General features: G+C 52.9%; 1 protein-coding gene across 1 annotated transcript; it reads right to left on the minus strand.

Annotated features, from left to right (window-relative positions):
• Window positions 1-6100: 6100 nt before the first annotated feature.
• On the minus strand, window positions 6101-12066 carry METTL25B (methyltransferase like 25B). Its single transcript, XM_078880801.1, has 9 exons — window positions 11952-12066; window positions 10977-11089; window positions 10068-10296; window positions 9638-9700; window positions 9243-9382; window positions 8722-9211; window positions 7716-8026; window positions 7100-7284; window positions 6101-6207 (listed from the first exon to the last, which is right to left on the minus strand). Exons 1-9 carry the CDS (start codon window positions 12060-12062, stop codon window positions 6113-6115), a joined length of 1737 nt encoding a protein of 578 aa, XP_078736927.1. The 5' UTR covers window positions 12063-12066; the 3' UTR covers window positions 6101-6112.
• Between the last annotated feature and the right edge of the window lie 5281 nt (window positions 12067-17347).

Below are 17347 nucleotides of genomic sequence, written 5' to 3' on the forward strand. Positions count from 1 at the left end.
CGAGCGGGGAATTGTGCGCGGCTGCATCTCGACGGAGCACAGCCGACCCCGACCGAACGAAGGGGAAGTGACACAGATTCTGAAAGCTCTTGGCCGATACCTGCCGGGGACGATCGCGAATCTTCGCGCGGACAAAAGCGATAATTGAAATGTCTATTTGCGGCTCCGGGTAGGAGGGGGAGGGGGTGTAATGAGAGGTTGCCACACGCGGTACGTTCATCCCCTGAAGTCGCAGGCCCCAAAAATGGCTCGGTTGTAACGCCACCCTCCCCCCTCTCCCTCTCCCTCAGGGTGGCGGATGCTAACAGTGATTATTTAGCGTCGTTTAGCGCCTCGATTAAAAATATCTCCGACGGCAAGGTCACCTTGGCGGTGACTGGTGGGGAAAACAATATGCCATGAAGTTAGGGCGACCGGAGTACATTTGACAATGTCAAATTCTGATCACATTGTCAAATGTAAAGACGTGAAACTGCGGAAGAAGATGGACATGGAACTGTGGGGGCCTAGAGAAGGGCCGCTCTCTGTCCTCCAAGCTACACGTGTCCTCGGTAGGCCGCTGGTGGCCAGGGATTCATGCCTCTCCATATTGTTCCGGAGCCTTGCGCGAGCTTTCAACAGCGCGAACAACTTCCTGCTGGGTAAAAAATAAATGCTTTTCGTAAAAAACAACAATCAATAAGCAAAATAACCGCAACATAAAACTTTTATTTTAGCCACGTAAATGAAATATTTTGTTTTAAATCGTTCCTTGAAATGCACGAAGATTACTGCAACACTTAAAAACGCAGGTACCGCGCAGTTAACACGATGCTTGGTCAGTTTTATTTGTTGAGGACTTTATCAGCCAAGGGTTTCATCAGCCAAGGGTTTCATCAGCGAAGTGTTTCATCAGCGAAGGGTTTTATCAGTGAAGGGTTTCATCAGCGAAGGGTTTTATCAGCAAAGGGTTTCATCAGCGAAGGGTTTCATCAGTGAGGGGTTTTATCAGCAAAGGGTTTCATCAGCGAAGGGTTTCATCAGCGAAGGGTTTCATCAGCGAAGGGTTTTATCAGCGAAGGGTTTCATCAGCGAAGGGTTTCATCAGCGAAGGGTTTCATCAGCAAAGGGTTTCATCAGCAAAGGGTTTCATCAGCAAAGGGTTTTATCAGCAAAGGGTTTTATCAGCAAAGGGTTTCATCAGCGAAGGGTTTCATCAGCGAAGGGTTTCATCAGCGAAGGGTTTCATCAGCAAAGGGTTTTATCAGCAAAGGGTTTCATCAGCGAAGGGTTTTATCAGCAAAGGGTTTCATCAGCGAAGGGTTTCATCAGCGAAGGGTTTCATCAGCCAAGGGTTTCATCAGCGAAGGGTTTTATCAGCGAAGGGTTTTATCAGCGAAGGGTTTCATCAGCGAAGGGTTTTATCAGCAAAGGGTTTCATCAGCGAAGGGTTTCATCAGCGAAGGGTTTTATCAGCAAAGGGTTTCATCAGCGAAGGGTTTCATCAGTGAGGGGTTTTATCAGCAAAGGGTTTCATCAGCGAAGGGTTTCATCAGCGAAGGGTTTCATCAGCGAAGGGTTTTATCAGCGAAGGGTTTCATCAGCGAAGGGTTTCATCAGCAAAGGGTTTAATCAGCGAAGGGTTTAATCAGCGAAGGGTTTTATCAGCGAAGGGTTTCATCAGCGAAGGGTTTCATCAGCAAAGGGTTTTATCAGCGAAGGGTTTTATCAGCGAAGGGTTTCATCAGCGAAGGGTTTCATCAGCAAAGGGTTCTATCAGCAAAGGGTTCTATCAGCGAAGGGTTTCATCAGCGAAGGGTTTCATCAGCGAAGGGTTTTATCAGCGAAGGGTTTCATCAGCGAAGGGTTTCATCAGCAAAGGGTTTCATCAGCGAAGGGTTTCATCAGCGAAGGGTTTCATCAGCGAAGGGTTTCATCAGCAAAGGGTTTTATCAGCGAAGGGTTTCATCAGCGAAGGGTTTCATCAGCGAAGGGTTTCATCAGCAAAGGGTTTTATCAGCAAAGGGTTTCATCAGCGAAGGGTTTTATCAGCGAAGGGTTTTATCAGCGAAGGGTTTTATCAGCAAAGGGTTTCATCAGCGAAGGGTTTCATCAGCGAAGGGTTTCATCAGCGAAGGGTTTCATCAGCAAAGGGTTTCATCAGCGAAGGGTTTCATCAGCGAAGGGTTTTATCAGCAAAGGGTTTCATCAGCGAAGGGTTTTATCAGCAAAGGGTTTCATCAGCGAAGGGTTTCATCAGCGAAGGGTTTTATCAGCGAAGGGTTTCATAAGCAAAGGGTTTCATCAGCGAAGGGTTTCATCAGCAAAGGGTTTCATCAGCGAAGGGTTTTATCAGCAAAGGGTTTCATCAGCAAAGGGTTTTATCAGCGAAGGGTTTCATCAGCAAAGGGTTTCATCAGCGAAGGGTTTTATCAGCAAAGGGTTTCATCAGCAAAGGGTTTAATCAGCAAAGGGTTTTATCAGCGAAGGGTTTCATCAGCGAAGGGTTTCATCAGCGAAGGGTTTCATCAGCGAAGGGTTTCATCAGCAAAGGGTTTTATCAGCAAAGGGTTTCATCAGCGAAGGGTTTTATCAGCGAAGGGTTTCATCAGCGAAGGGTTTCATCAGCAAAGGGTTTTTATCAGCAAAGGGTTTCATCAGCGAAGGGTTTTATCAGCGAAGGGTTTTATCAGCGAAGGGTTTATCAGCAAAGGGTTTTATCAGCAAAGGGTTTCATCAGCGAAGGGTTTTATCAGCGAAGGGTTTCATCAGCGAAGGGTTTCATCAGCAAAGGGTTTTATCAGCGAAGGGTTTTATCAGCAAAGGGTTTCATCAGCAAAGGGTTTTATCAGCAAAGGGTTTCATCAGCGAAGGGTTTTATCAGCAAAGGGTTTCATCAGCGAAGGGTTTCATCAGCGAAGGGTTTCATCAGCGAAGGGTTTTATCAGCCAAGGGTTTCATCAGCCAAGGGTTTCATCAGCGAAGTGTTTCATCAGCGAAGGGTTTTATCAGCAAAGGGTTTCATCAGCGAAGGGTTTCATCAGTGAGGGGTTTTATCAGCAAAGGGTTTTATCAGCGAAGGGTTTCATCAGCGAAGGGTTTCATCAGCGAAGGGTTTCATCAGCGAAGGGTTTTATCAGCGAAGGGTTTCATCAGCAAAGGGTTTCATCAGCGAAGGGTTTCATCAGCGAAGGGTTTCATCAGCGAAGGGTTTCATCAGCGAAGGGTTTCATCAGCGAAGGGTTTCATCAGCGAAGGGTTTTATCAGCAAAGGGTTTCATCAGCGAAGGGTTTCATCAGCGAGGGGTTTTATCAGCAAAGGGTTTCATCAGCGAAGGGTTTCATCAGCGAAGGGTTTCATCAGCAAAGGGTTTCATCAGCGAAGGGTTTTATCAGCGAAGGGTTTTATCAGCGAAGGGTTTTATCAGCGAAGGGTTTCATCAGCAAAGGGTTTTATCAGCGAAGGGTTTCATCAGCGAAGGGTTTTATCAGCGAAGGGTTTTATCAGCAAAGGGTTTTATCAGCAAAGGGTTTCATCAGCGAAGGGTTTCATCAGCAAAGGGTTTCATCAGCGAAGGGTTTCATCAGCGAAGGGTTTTATCAGCGAAGGGTTTTATCAGCGAAGGGTTTCATCAGCAAAGGGTTTCATCAGCGAAGGGTTTCATCAGCGAAGGGTTTCATCAGCGAAGGGTTTCATCAGCAAAGGGTTTTATCAGCAAAGGGTTTCATCAGCGAAGGGTTTTATCAGCGAAGGGTTTCATCAGCGAAGGGTTTCATCAGCAAAGGGTTTTATCAGCAAAGGGTTTCATCAGCGAAGGGTTTCATCAGCGAAGGGTTTTATCAGCGAAGGGTTTCATCAGCGAAGGGTTTCATCAGCAAAGGGTTTCATCAGCGAAGGGTTTCATCAGCGAAGGGTTTTATCAGCAAAGGGTTTCATCAGCGAAGGGTTTTATCAGCAAAGGGTTTCATCAGCAAAGGGTTTCATCAGCGAAGGGTTTCATCAGCAAAGGGTTTCATCAGCGAAGGGTTTCATCAGCAAAGGGTTTCATCAGCGAAGGGTTTTATCAGCGAAGGGTTTTATCAGCAAAGGGTTTCATCAGCTAAGGGTTTCATCAGCGAAGGGTTTCATCAGCGAAGGGTTTTATCAGCGAAGGGTTTTATCAGCGAAGGGTTTCATCAGCAAAGGGTTTTATCAGCGAAGGGTTTTATCAGCGAAGGGTTTCATCAGCGAAGGGTTTCATCAGCAAAGGGTTTTATCAGCGAAGGGTTTTATCAGCGAAGGGTTTCATCAGCAAAGGGTTCTATCAGCAAAGGGTTTCATCAGCTAAGGGTTTCATCAGCAAAGGGTTTCATCAGCGAAGGGTTTTATCAGCGAAGGGTTTTATCAGCAAAGGGTTTCATCAGCTAAGGGTTTCATCAGCGAAGGGTTTCATCAGCGAAGGGTTTTATCAGCGAAGGGTTTTATCAGCAAAGGGTTTTATCAGCGAAGGGTTTTATCAGCAAAGGGTTTTATCAGCAAAGGGTTTTATCAGCAAAGAGTTTTATCAGCAAAGGGTTTTATCAGCGAAGGGTTTCGGTTTCCGGGTTGGGACGAGTTTATGTGGAGCGTCGTGAGGCCGGCCGCGTGCGAACAGCGCCGTGCACACAACCACCGCTCTCGTGGCGGCGCGTGGGTGGTGTTTGGTGTTTGGACTGCGAAAACGCGACGGAGCAGGCGCTGCGCCCCGGGCGAAGGCGTTCCCCTCTCACCCCGCCCCCCCCCCCCATCGGGGAGCGACGTGGGCACCGGGGGGCCAAGACGTGGGGGCAACGTGGGGATCAGGGGGGGGGGGGCGACGTGGGGATCGGGGGGGGGGCAGGGTGCACGCACGCCGCCGAGTTTGCGCCGTTCAGCAGGGACCGCTGCAGTGACCCACTTCGCAAGAGTCGCGCCACCACCGCCGCCAGTGTTTGTCCGGCACGCTGTTGCCCGACGTTTCGCCCCACGTGCCGGCAGCTTCCTCGGGTTGTTGCTGTGCCGCTCCCCCGCCGTGTGCTTTGTTTTGGGGGGGGGGGCGGTATTGCCGTGCGCTGTTCAGGAACTGCAGAGCTCAAAGTGGGTGTAACGAGACGTCGGGCATCGAGTCCCGAACAAACCGATAACGCGTCGGAAAGGTGCGCGACCCAACCGCCATAGTCACATCGTTGCCACTGTCACGACTGTCGGCATTGTCTTCATCATCATCACCGTCATCGTCACCATCGTCGTCATCGTCACAACAGTCATCGCTGTCGGTGGCGTCACCGTCACCACCGCTGCGGTAAACGTGGGGACTGCCAGGGGCCATCCTGCGGTGTCCGGTCTCTTCTCACGGCCGGCTGGGCACGCACAGGAAAGTCCGGTTTGTGGGGATGGTGGTGAGCGGTGGGGGGGGGCCAGGTGAGTGGATTTTCGCGCAGAACCGGTCGGTGTTGTTGACAAGTGGTGGCCAATGGGGACAGCCCCCCCTCCCCCCCGTGCGCGTGGGGAGGCGTGGGTGTCGGGGTTTCAGGGAGCGGTGGCGCAGTGGTTAGCGCCGGCTCGCTACGAACCCGGCAACACCCGCACTGTGACGGCTAACGTCGGGAGCGAGCGATGCCTCAACCGGTCCCGGGGCCTCCCCTGGGTCGACTCGGCCAAGGCGGCCTGGCGTGGTGTCGTGGTGTCACCCACCCCCGCCTAATAGACGCTCGCAAACAGCACTTGCCCCAACAGCGCCCTGCAGGCTACAAGGGCGAGGGGTTTGCCTTTGCGTTTAAGCGTGTACACCAGGGTAGGCTTGTGCCACATGACGCCCGGTGCCATGTCGGACTAACGCGGAAGCATCCATTGTTCCCGGCTTGATTGGGGAGGGGGGGGGGCATCTCCGAATCCCTCCAGGGCTGCCGGTCGTCGTGCGGAGGGCAGCGGGCGCTCCGCTGCAGACGCGAGATCTGCGACCCTGCACCACCCCTGTGGGGAGAACGTGCAGACGTCAGCCCAGCCTGGCTTCAAGCAGGCTCGGTGGTAGGGATGTACCACGTGGGCGGGTTGCGTGGGGGTGTACCACCTCGGTCGAGGAGGGGGGGGGGTGTTCCTCTTCCCGCAGGAGGGCAGCGTGTGGGGGGGGCGAGGTCAGGTGTCGCTCGGCGACCTCTTCAGTGAGACGAGGACGCAGTTCCGAGGGGACAGCGTGGGGTCAAACAGCGGCACCAGGAAGCTCTCAAAGCCTGCAACGGGGGAGGAGGAGGGCATAGGGCAGAGATCGGAGACAAAATACGCTGAGAGGGCACAAAGATCCCCCGTATAGGGTCTGATTAAAAAAAAAATTTGTGTTTCGGAAAGTATCGATGGCAAGTAAGACAAAAGCCGGCACCACGCCCCGCTGCCTTTGTCTCCCTCAGTGGCGATGTTTTCGCACCGCACCAGGTACACGGTAGTTCAGGCTGAATCGACGGCTAGAGGAGATCCAGAGGCCGCTCCAAAATACCTTCGCCACGGCTATCGGTCGCGAGCGGGGCATCGAATCCGGGGTGGCCGAATTCGCGGCGCTACCGCTCGCCACCGAGTGACAGATCCACTTGGACGCGCACGAGGACGTGTGCGTGCGTGTGCGGGCCTGTAGCGTGAGCTGCGTTGTTGTTGTTACCAAGCCTGAGTCAGCGCGTCACCGCTCCGTTACGCAACCGTGAACTCCCGTCGCCTGGCGCCCCCTCCTGGTCTCGTGCAGGGTGCAGCAGCGGCGTGCAGGGAGAGCGTTGTGCGGGTGCAGGGAGGAGAGTGCAGGGAGGAGAGTGCAGGGAGGAGAGTGCGGGGAGAGTGCAGGGAGAGTGCAGGGAGGAGAGTGCAGGGAGGAGAGTGCAGGGAGGAGAGTGCAGGGAGGAGAGTGCAGGGAGTAGAGTGCAGGGAGAGTGTTGTGCGGGTGCAGGGAGGAGAGTGCAGGGAGGAGAGTGTGGGGAGGAGAGTGCAGGGAGAGCGTTGTGCGGGTGCAGGGAGGAGAGTGCAGGGAGGAGAGTGCAGGGAGGAGAGTGCAGGGAGGAGAGTGCAGGGAGGAGAGTGCAGGGAGGAGAGTGCAGGGAGGAGAGTGCAGGGAGGAGAGTGCCGGGAGGCGAGTGTCCGCACCCTGCTCGTGCAGGTAGAGCGAGCGGTCGAGCAGCACGAGCGACTCGACCAGCGGCGCCAGCGCCAGCGCCAGGGTGAAGAAGGCGAGGGTCCGGCCCTGCTGGCCCAGCGCCGCCCGCACGCGCTCGCCGTCGCCCGCGCCCAGCGGCGCCAAACCCAGCCGCGCGAGGCCCAGCGCCGCGTACCTGGGGGGGGGGGGTGAGCAAGATGCCGCGGTGAGCAACTGGGCGCACGTAGCGACGGTAACTGCAGTCGCCCTCCAGCGACAACGGAGGGCAGGGGAGCGGCGCTCGCAACGACGAGCGGGGCGCAGGGCGGATAGAATGCAGCGAGGTGGCGCAGTAGGGAGCAGAGCTGGTGGTGCATCTGCCGGCCGTCTCGGTCAGTCAACCCGTGGCACCTGGGTCTGTCCCGTGAGCAGCCAGCAGTGAGCCTTCGACACTTCACGTGGCCTCAAGGCGCACAAAGCTTGGCACAGGCGTCGTGGCGACGTCACCGCCACTTACTGGTAAAAAGTGATTGTACTTGCTCAAGCTCAGCAGGTGCCCCTCCCCACCCAACCGTGCGACCCCCCACCCCCTCCCCCCATGCCCACCCCACCCCACCCCCCACGTACTCGCTGAACTCCAGGCGGTGCGCGTGTTTGACGGGACGCACCGGCGCGCGAGACAAGTCACGCCGCCGATCGCGGATCAGGATCTCGAGGGCGGCGCGGTGCGCGTGGATCCGCAGGGCGGCGGCGGCAGCGCCGTCGTCGCAGGCGGTGAGCCGCTCGGCGTGATCCTCCAGCCCGTGGCACGCCAGCTCGCGCCAGCGGTACGGCAGGTCGTGGCCCGGCAGGGCCGCCAGCCACGAGCTCATGGGGTAACCGGGTTCTGCGGAGAAGGGGGGCGCGAGGTGTGACGTGCAACGGTGGCAAGATGTTAACTACATCACCTGGTATGCAGGAGGTCGTGGGTTCGTTCCCGACCCTGATGCCTGCTGCTGTATATTTGCAGTTTGCGGTGTCTCTCTCTCTCCCCGTGGTCGTGTGGATTTTTCTCCGGGTCCTCCAGTTTTTCCCTCCGCATTTGGAATCAACATGACGCGTTCGGAGTATTTGGCTGCTATACATTTCCACAAGATGATAAGCCACTTCGTTGAGCTATCAGTTGTGGCCAGGTTTCTTCTTAAAAAGATCTACTAGCTCAGTGGGCCTTACCTGCCAAAAATAAAAATAGTTTTAGTAGTCGAGCGTACCTCTCGCAAGGGCTGCGGTAACTAGACAATCACTACCTTAATTTGGTGTAATGTTTTATCTGACTTTTTTAATAGTTCAAAAGTCATTTGACGAAGTCAACTTATGTTATGTGCAGTGTTTTTATTTCTCCTGCAACTCAGTTGTGCTGCTCTCATTTTGTAATTGCTGTCCTTGTATTTTGTTTTAATGCCTCTGTTATTTTTGGCGACTCAGGTCACTTAGTTTAGTTTTAGGAGAGGGGGGCATTTAAACGTATGGAGCAACGGGGGGGGGGGAGGCTCGTGAAACTGTGGGAGTGCGTCGTCGGCCACGATCTATCCGCTGCTAGATGAACGGATGAAGGCCTCCCCAACTGTCGTCATCTCTCGCATTCTAGCGATCAGACAACACCGACGTGGGCCCTTGCGAGCGGAAACGAGTTACCGTGGTGCTCGCCACGCGCGGGCGTCCAAGCCGGGTCGCCCGGCTGTTGCTGCTGCTCGCACGTCGACAGCTTCATGTAGCAGCAGGCGACCGAGGTGACGGCGCGGACGCACGGGCAGCGCACGAACAGACGGAGCAGCGCGGCGCTCAGGTCCCCGCACGCATGCAGCCCCGTGAGCACCACGCCGGGCCCGTCCGCCGGCCCACATACCGGCGCGTCGATCGGCCCGTCGATCGGCCCGTCGATCGGCCCGTCGGTGGCCACCGAAGTCACCGCCGCTGCCGCCCCCCCATCAGCTCTCCCGGGGAGCCCTTCCTCCGGATCGCCGCAGATCGGACCGCCCGTGTCGCCGCTCCCTGGGCCCGGCGCGTCTCGCAGCAGCGCCACGAAGTGCTGCCAACTGGCGGTGGCGTCAGCGTCCACCCGTCCCACCCGGTGGCGCGGCGGCCTGACGGGGGGCGGCGGCGTCGCCAGTGCCGCCGGCGGCCCCGTGCTTGCGGGCCGCGGCCGCCAGGAGCTGGCGGTCGAGGCGAACGGCGGCGGAGACGAGGGCCGGGTCGGCCTCCACGGCCGTGACGCCCAGGCCCAGCCCAAGGCCCAGGAATCGAGAGAGGTGGCCCTGCGGGGTCACGCGGGCGGCGGGGTCAAGCGGGCGGCAGGAGCCCTGGGTGGGCCCTGAGTGAGGGTCAATGCAAGTCGAGCGTGTGGACGGCGCAGTGGGGAGCACAGGTGGTGCATCTGTCAGCCGTCTCGGTCGGCCTGACGTCACCGTTATTTAGTGGCGACTGGTGGATGTTGCTGTGGGTGTGGGTTAAGATGAGGATGTGGGCGAGAATGTGGGCGAGGATGTGGGTTTGTGCTGATGACTGCTCACCTGTCCTGAGCCGACGTCCACCACCTCCTCGCACCCCACCTCATCGCACAGCTGACGCACCAACTGTCCGTGCCACACGCACACACACACATGCAAGCATGTCAGCCTCAGCTCGTGCATATTTGTGCGCGAATGGGGAGCAGCGGGACATTGCTTTGCGCATTGCGCTACAAACTCAGCAACCCGCGAATATACGTAAAAAAAATATCTTAACTTTGTCCTGAACATCCCCTGGGTCAACTCGGACTTAAATGGGTACCTGAAGTTGTGTGCAAACATCCGCATTGGTAAGACAAAGGCGGATGATGTTGGACATCCACCCCTCAAGCGCCGTTCCGGCCTTCATAGGTGCTCACTAATAGCACTTTTCCCAACAGCCTGTCAAGGCTAACACGGCGGGTGAATCTTTTGTCTTTGTAACACTCCTCACCATGCCCAGCCTCTGGATCTCGTGCTGCTTTTTTGGCTTCACGTGCACGCGGTACAGGTGCTGCAGCAGGGCGCTCTGGCAGGGGTTCTGCCTGAACTCCGGGGTCCCTCCCGTTGGCCCTGTGCCTCCCGCAGACCCCGTTACGCTCCCCCGCGGCACCCGAGGAAGCCGCAGTGCGGAGCATGCGGCGCGGAACGCGAGCAGAGACAGCGGCCACACGGTGGGCAGCCTGGGCGTGACAGAGTGACGCGGAGACACGCGGCGGTGGGGGGGTGGGTGGGGACACGCGTGGTGACACATAGAGCCATGTAGAACTTCACAGGGCCACACTCGCACGACACCACCAAGAACTACACGACATCTAAACTGAACTATTTTTATGTTAAACTGTGTTTATTTTACTAGGTAAGGCCCACTGAGCTATATAGCTCTTTTTCAGAAGCGACCTGGCCACAAATGATAGCGAAATAAAGTGGCCAAATACTCTGAACGCACGTTGATTCGAAATGAGGAGGGAAAACACCGGAGGACCCGGAGAAAAATCTGCGTGTCAAACACACAAGCACAGGGAATCACATCGCTCCATGCGAAGCAACATTACAAAGAACCATGCAGACCAATTAGGATCCGAATAAACTGCACTGCACCGCATGGCATCAGACGGAACCACTACACACAGATAATCACATGACACCACAGATAACCACAGACCACGCAGAACCTAGGAAACCACGTGGATTTCACAAAGACGCCTGCAACTACACGACACGATGCACGGTGAACCGCACAAAATCACGGAGAACTGCACAGAGAACCGCGCTTGACACCGCAGGGGCACGCCGTCTCCGATCACTCGGAGCTCCCCGTGCGAGCGAAGCTGCGAGGGGGGGGCCTATCTCCCACCCTTACCCGCACCGCTCCCCGCACAGCAGCAAGGAGCCCAGCTGGGCCGGCGTCAGCTGATCCAGAACCTCTCGCCACCGCGCTGGGAGCTTCTCCCAGTGGTTCTCTGTGAAGAATTCCTGGCGACACCGCGGACGTGCGAGGGGGGGGGGGGGGTGGCGTGACGGACGGCGTGGCGCAGGAGGACACACAAACAAAAACCTAGGCCCGTATTCTTAGTCACGGCTCGGGCTGGCTCAAGCGAGCCGTGGCTCGTAGCCCTGCGCTTAACTGGGACCGCGCTCAGGATTTCTGCGAGCTGAGCCTTGGCCGAGCCGCTCGCTCACGCAGTTGTTGAAAGCAGGTGAGCGGCTCAAGCCTGAGCTGAGCCCGAGCGTTCGAGTCAGTCGAGCTGTGACCAAGCACATGGCCCCCCTTAGCAGTTAACACAAAGCAATCATTCGCATCTTTGAAGAGGTGGGAGTCCCCCACACTTTACCCCACCACACGTGACCAGACGGTCGACTGTGGTGAAAGCATTTATACTGCTGGGTGGACACAGGTGGCGAGTGGTGGTGGTAGGTGGTGGGATTGAATACATTTGCCGCGACGTTTCAGCTGCCGCGCCAGAGGGGGGGGGGGCGGGGGAGCTAGAACCGGCGGCGACCTCTTGATTGCGAGTCCAGCGCGCTGCCCCGTTACGCCACCACCGCCGCCGCCGCCGTGGCGGCAACACCCGTTACACTAAACCACCCCGACTAAACGAGCGCCTTCTTGGTTCTTTCGGTAAAGTCACGTAGAAGGGAAATAATAAAATAATAAAAATAAAACATAATAAAATACAATTCTCACGACGTTTCGGCGACAACGCAAGCAGCCGTCCTCAGGCGAAGAACAGGTCTTTACCGAAAGAACCAAGAAGATGAATCCCTGCAGTCACGAAAGCTTTAAATCGAAACGAGCGCCGTTTGGGAGATGTGGAGGTGGACGGGCGGTAGGTACCACGATGTAGGCGTCCAGGATGTGGCGGTGCGCGCCCAGCATGCGGACGATGTGCGACGCCAGCTGCTGCTGCTGCCGTGCCGTCAGCTGAGTGTGGGACCCCGCGATCATTGCGAGCCTGGCATGAGCGCACCTCCGATTATCACGGTTGGTTACGTACAGTACGAAAGAAGTTCAACGTACATACACACGTACGAGTGCACGGCAGGAACACGGCAACATGGGTCGGCGTCAGGCAATGATGGTTAGAAACATGGCCGAGGGGGTCCACCTAGTCATTGGCAGCCGTCCCTGGGCAGCACAAATTAAAGACGGCACCGACCCGCAAGTGGACAGGTGTTGGTCTGCCAGTAGACTGCGATGTTGCTACTTGTTATTGCAGTTAAATAAATGTTTCAAATTTCGTAATTAATAATCAAGGTCTTTGGGTTAGATCGCGTAAGTATAAATGTGTCGTAACTCTCCACCACCCGACACAGCCAGTAAGGTTCGTCATGGAAACAACGCGCCAATTAGTTTACTACTTCAGCCCACCGGTGTGTTGGAGAGTAAATCCACAACATTTACAATTTGAATACGACGTTTTGCTGGTAATTACATCCAGCACCATCGGGCGATTTTCCAGAATAGTGAAATATATCAGTAATTAATTCATTCGTATAAGGAATTGTAGTTAAGATGTATTAGTTAATAATACGTTTCCAGGCCGCACTAAGCCTGTAGCTGTCAGAGCGGTTAATGTATATCTCCCATTTTCAATGCATTCACGAATTAGCCTCGGCCAGTAATAATTAGTTTTACACAACACTTCAACGTTATCAAAATCAATTGAGTCTCCTTGTTGGCAAGCATGTTCTGCAACTGCTGACAGTTGTGTTTGAGAGTATTTAATATTTATTTGGTGTTCTTTCAGTCTTAAGCTAATCTAATAGCATCTGCCAGATACGCAATTAATCCGAAACACACCTTCTGTTGATAACTTACGCAATTCATCTTTAGTACAAGACACTAGTTTTAGAATGTTGTGTACCGCATCTGCCACATACGCAATTCATCCGATACACACCTTCTGTTGATAACTTACGCAATTCATCTTTAGTACAAGATACTAGTTTTTGAATTTTGTGTACCGTGTCAAATCTTAATGAGATTTTTTTTTCTTCCAAAACTCTACCTAATTTGTCAGTTACTCCCGCAATATATGATATTTTAATTGTTTTAATAACCTGATCACTTTCAGCAGTATTGCTGTTCAATCTTGGTTTGGCATTCAATGCTCTGTTAATTTGAGCACTATTGTAGCCATTTAATCATAGCGCTTCTTTGACATGTTTAATCTCTCTCCTAGACTTTCACCATCTGACACTGTTTAGCTCGATGTACTGGCGTATTGATGAGAGAGGATTTCTGTGCGGGGTGATGATGCGAATCTGCATTCAGATAGGCATCAGTGTGCGTTTCCTTTCAGTAAATGCTGTGTGTTATTTTACCATTTAGGCCGCGTCCGAGCAAAATATTCAGGAATGGGAGTCTGTTATACTGGTAGGAACCTCCTGGTTACACCAGCCCACAGGGGATTATTGTGTCCATTGTGCAGGGAGGGGAGGGTGGGGAGGGGCTGGGTGGGGTGGGTGGGGAGGGTGGGGCTGGGTGGGGGGGTGGGAGGGGTGGGGCTGGGTGGGGAGGGGCTGGTTACCCCGTGGTGCCCTTATACAACTCAACGTTTAACCTACTCACTTTGCTAAAGCTAATATTTATTTTTGGTACTTTGCTATTCTCAATTATTTTGGAAATTTTGTGCCTAGTCATCTCTGCCTCATTATGTGGAAGTTGTCTTACCGCTGATACTACCTCAGCAATGATCTCATCTACTGGAATTGTACGTGGGGTAACGGGAAAGTTAAGAACTTTAGAGAGGACCGGTACCATGTCGCTGGTTAAATCAGTGCTAGTTAAGTTAATTAAAGTTTTATTTTTCAATTATTCGTGATTAGTTGGGAATTGTTTGTTATTAAGTCTCGCGAATTTATTAATTTGGTTAGTTTTGGTTACGTTAAATACATTATCAGCCCATTGTTGTGTTATAGTGTCGGTTATATTCCAATAATGTATGGATACACTATTGTTGATATGCAAGTACAAGTGCTTTAGATATTCAGAAATATGAGACAATTCACTCCTGTTGTGCTATATTCTCTCTTGTGACAATCATTCACGAGCTTTGTGTAGTATTTCGTTAGCTTTAACGCGATCTAACCCACAAACCTTTATTATGAATAAAATTGCTCGCAAACGCCTACATGTTTAATTTCATGATGTTTTAAAACTGTCAAATTTGGGCCGTGACACCGGCGCACAATTGCCTCCTCCTTTTCGAATGTCACAGGTTCTTTAACGTCCTCCGTGAAGCAGATGGTCCAAGAGTCAAGGGTGGCACAGTCGGGTTTTTTACAATCGGGTTTAATAGTCTTTTTATATTAAACCATCTGAGATTGGGAGAAATCCGGTTTAATTGGTTCTAATTGCAGAACCGCACTTCGCCAACTTCTCAACGATGGGCTTCATCCATTCCAAGCGAAGGAACTCACTGGCGGCGCCCACGATTGTGGAGGAGAAGCTCGTGTTCATCACGACCAACCTGCCCGCCGCATTCTACGAACACCCCCGTGCCCGACGGCCCCCCCCCCCCCCCCGAGTACGATAGCAGCACCGACGAGGAAGCAGGCTAAGCCTTGGATCAGAGTTTCGTATTCCTTAAACCAGGTTTTAATTCCCCGAAATCGGGTTTAATTGTATTAAAGAAAAAACCCGATGCCTGCCGCTGGAAAAATCGGGTTTTTTCCACCCATGCCAAGAGTACATGTGTAGAGGTGTAATTGTGTAGATGTATGGGCACGGATGGATAACAAACACAAGGGGCGTGGTTAGGGCCGTACACAGAGGTGCTCACACCGACGTCCGCACCTGCATCCCCCACGGGCCCCTCCCGGGGGCCGAGTGCTATAAAAGGTGGTGAGCCGGAGGGCTCGAGGTCGAGTGTTAGCTTTAACCAGCGAAGAGTGAAGACCAGCTAGAATAGGCCCCGGAGCTCCCCTGGCTCGCTGTCCTTGTCAGGGCCGACCAGGGCAAGCCGGTGGCGTGGCTCCGAGAGCCCAGACTGACGTTCTTATAAGAGCCGGTCTGGAGACTCAGGGTGCCGAGATCCCAGCTTGACCAGGGCTGGGATAGGTAGCCTCCCCTAGCTCCGTAGTGGACTCGGGCATAGGTTAGCGGGGTTAGACGTTGTGTCTCCCTATTAGACGAGTGAAGGGGACGATACCCCTTCAAGTGCTGTGTGTACCCGTTACTGTACACAAGTTGGTATTAATAAATAAGTGTGCCTCCGACCCCGTCGTCCAAGCCTCTTGCAACTTACTACACATGCACCGTGGAGCTGAAGCCACGACATGAGCCCCTGTGCAGGTACCGCTAGGATAGTTGGAATGGCCACAGCTTGGGGAGGTCTTCATCTAGTAGTGGATTGATCATGGCTATTGATATTTTAAAACGGCTTCACGCAACCCCTGCAGCCACCTAGAGGTGCTGCATTCACCACGATGGCATGAACAGAAGATTCAAATCTTAAATTATTTTGAATTGTTTTGTGCTGTGTATTATAGTCTAGTTTTGCGTAGGGGGCCGTCCATAAATGACGTCACGCACCTGGGGGGGGGTCAGACACTTGTGACGATGTGTGACGAGGGGGGGGGGTGAGAAATGTGACGTCACATCAAAATGCGCAACTTTAAATATAAACAACACGTTCTACTTAATTAAATAAAACTGTTATAACAACACTAATTTTGATTAATTTTCATTATTAACTATTTGATTATTTAAATTTACTGAGGTCACCTTTATTTATTAAATGAAGGAGCATTTAGCTTCTCCATCGGAGAATGGAGAAGTATAAATTTAGTTTTTGATTTTAATGATTCTACCAGGGCTATTCATTCCATTTAGCTTCATTCTACTACAAAGTTTCAAGTATTTTTTATAGTTATAATTACTTTTAATATATAATTATAAGAGAATTTCAATATAATATTCTGAACATCTGCAGTTTTAGTTAGACGATAAATATTTTCAAGTGAATTTTATGCTAAATTTCAGCGTTCCAATGCCTCCTTTTAAATACGTGTTTTCGCCGACAACATCAGTGCAGGGCCACATTAAATACGCACTACAATGACGATAGTTTAAAGCGATTTGAAGCATGTTTTATTTTCAAAATGGAAATATGGTTTTGGGGGGAAGGGGCAGAGCTTTGTGACGTCATATTTTAGGGGGGTCTGACTTTTCGTGACGCCGTGTGACGAGGGGGGGGGGGTCAAAATTCGTCCAAAATTGCGTGACGTCATTTATGGACGGCCCCTAGCACTAGGACCCATATCTGACAGAGAGACTTTGCCTAGAACAGCTGGAAGTTCACCAGCATTGGTTCAAACAAGCCTGACTGCCGAATGTGGAAACCGGTCCCATAGTCTTCTTGGTTCTTTCGGTAAAGTCACGTAGAATGGAAATAATAAAATAATAAAAATAAACATAATAAAATAAACATAATAAAATAATTATTTTATTATGTTTATTTTTATTATTTTATTATTTCCATTCTACGTGACTTTACCGAAAGAACCAAGAAGATGAATCCCTGCAGTTACGAAAGCTTTAAATCGAAATCGGTCCCATAGTTTTCGCTTGTATCGCACCAACGCTGATGAGTTTGTTTATGCACTCGCAGAGAAGCAAGACCACCGAGTGGCTGATGGGATGAGTAAAACGTACTAAACACGTGGTAGGCGAGCGATGTGAATGAGAAGGCGTATTGCCTGCTGACTTTGTTAACACGTATAATCTCCACTACGACGACGACGCTGGCTTTTGTTATTAATCTGGACTTGGAAGCCCATAACCCAGAATCGTGACGATCGAATAGTGTTCGGTAGAGGGTTGACTCCTCTGCACGCCAAGTGTTTGTCCATCCGACCTGTCCTGGGATCGAACCGTCACGAGTCTCCCTCCCCCAGGCCGGCTCCCTGCGAGCTCAGGTTCCAAGCCCCTGAAACCACCCGGCGCGACCGTCATTATGCCCCCTAATGGAGACGGATGGCAACGTTTAGGAGCGGACCAGGGCCAAAACCTCATAACGAGAGGCAGACAAGGGCAGGAGGGGTGGGGGCAAGAGGGGGGCAGGAGAAGTGGGGGGCAGGAGGGTCAGGATGGGTGGGGGGGCCTGAGGGGTGGGGAGAGAAGGGGGGGGGTAGGAGGGGGGTGGAGAAGGGGGGGGGTCGGAGGGGTGAGGGAGAAGGGGGGGGGGTAGGAGGGGGGGTGGGAGAAGTGGGGGGGGCAGGAGGGGT

This window comes from Lampetra fluviatilis, chromosome 59, assembly GCF_964198595.1.
Source record: "Lampetra fluviatilis chromosome 59, kcLamFluv1.1, whole genome shotgun sequence".
NCBI lineage: Eukaryota > Metazoa > Chordata > Hyperoartia > Petromyzontiformes > Petromyzontidae > Lampetra > Lampetra fluviatilis.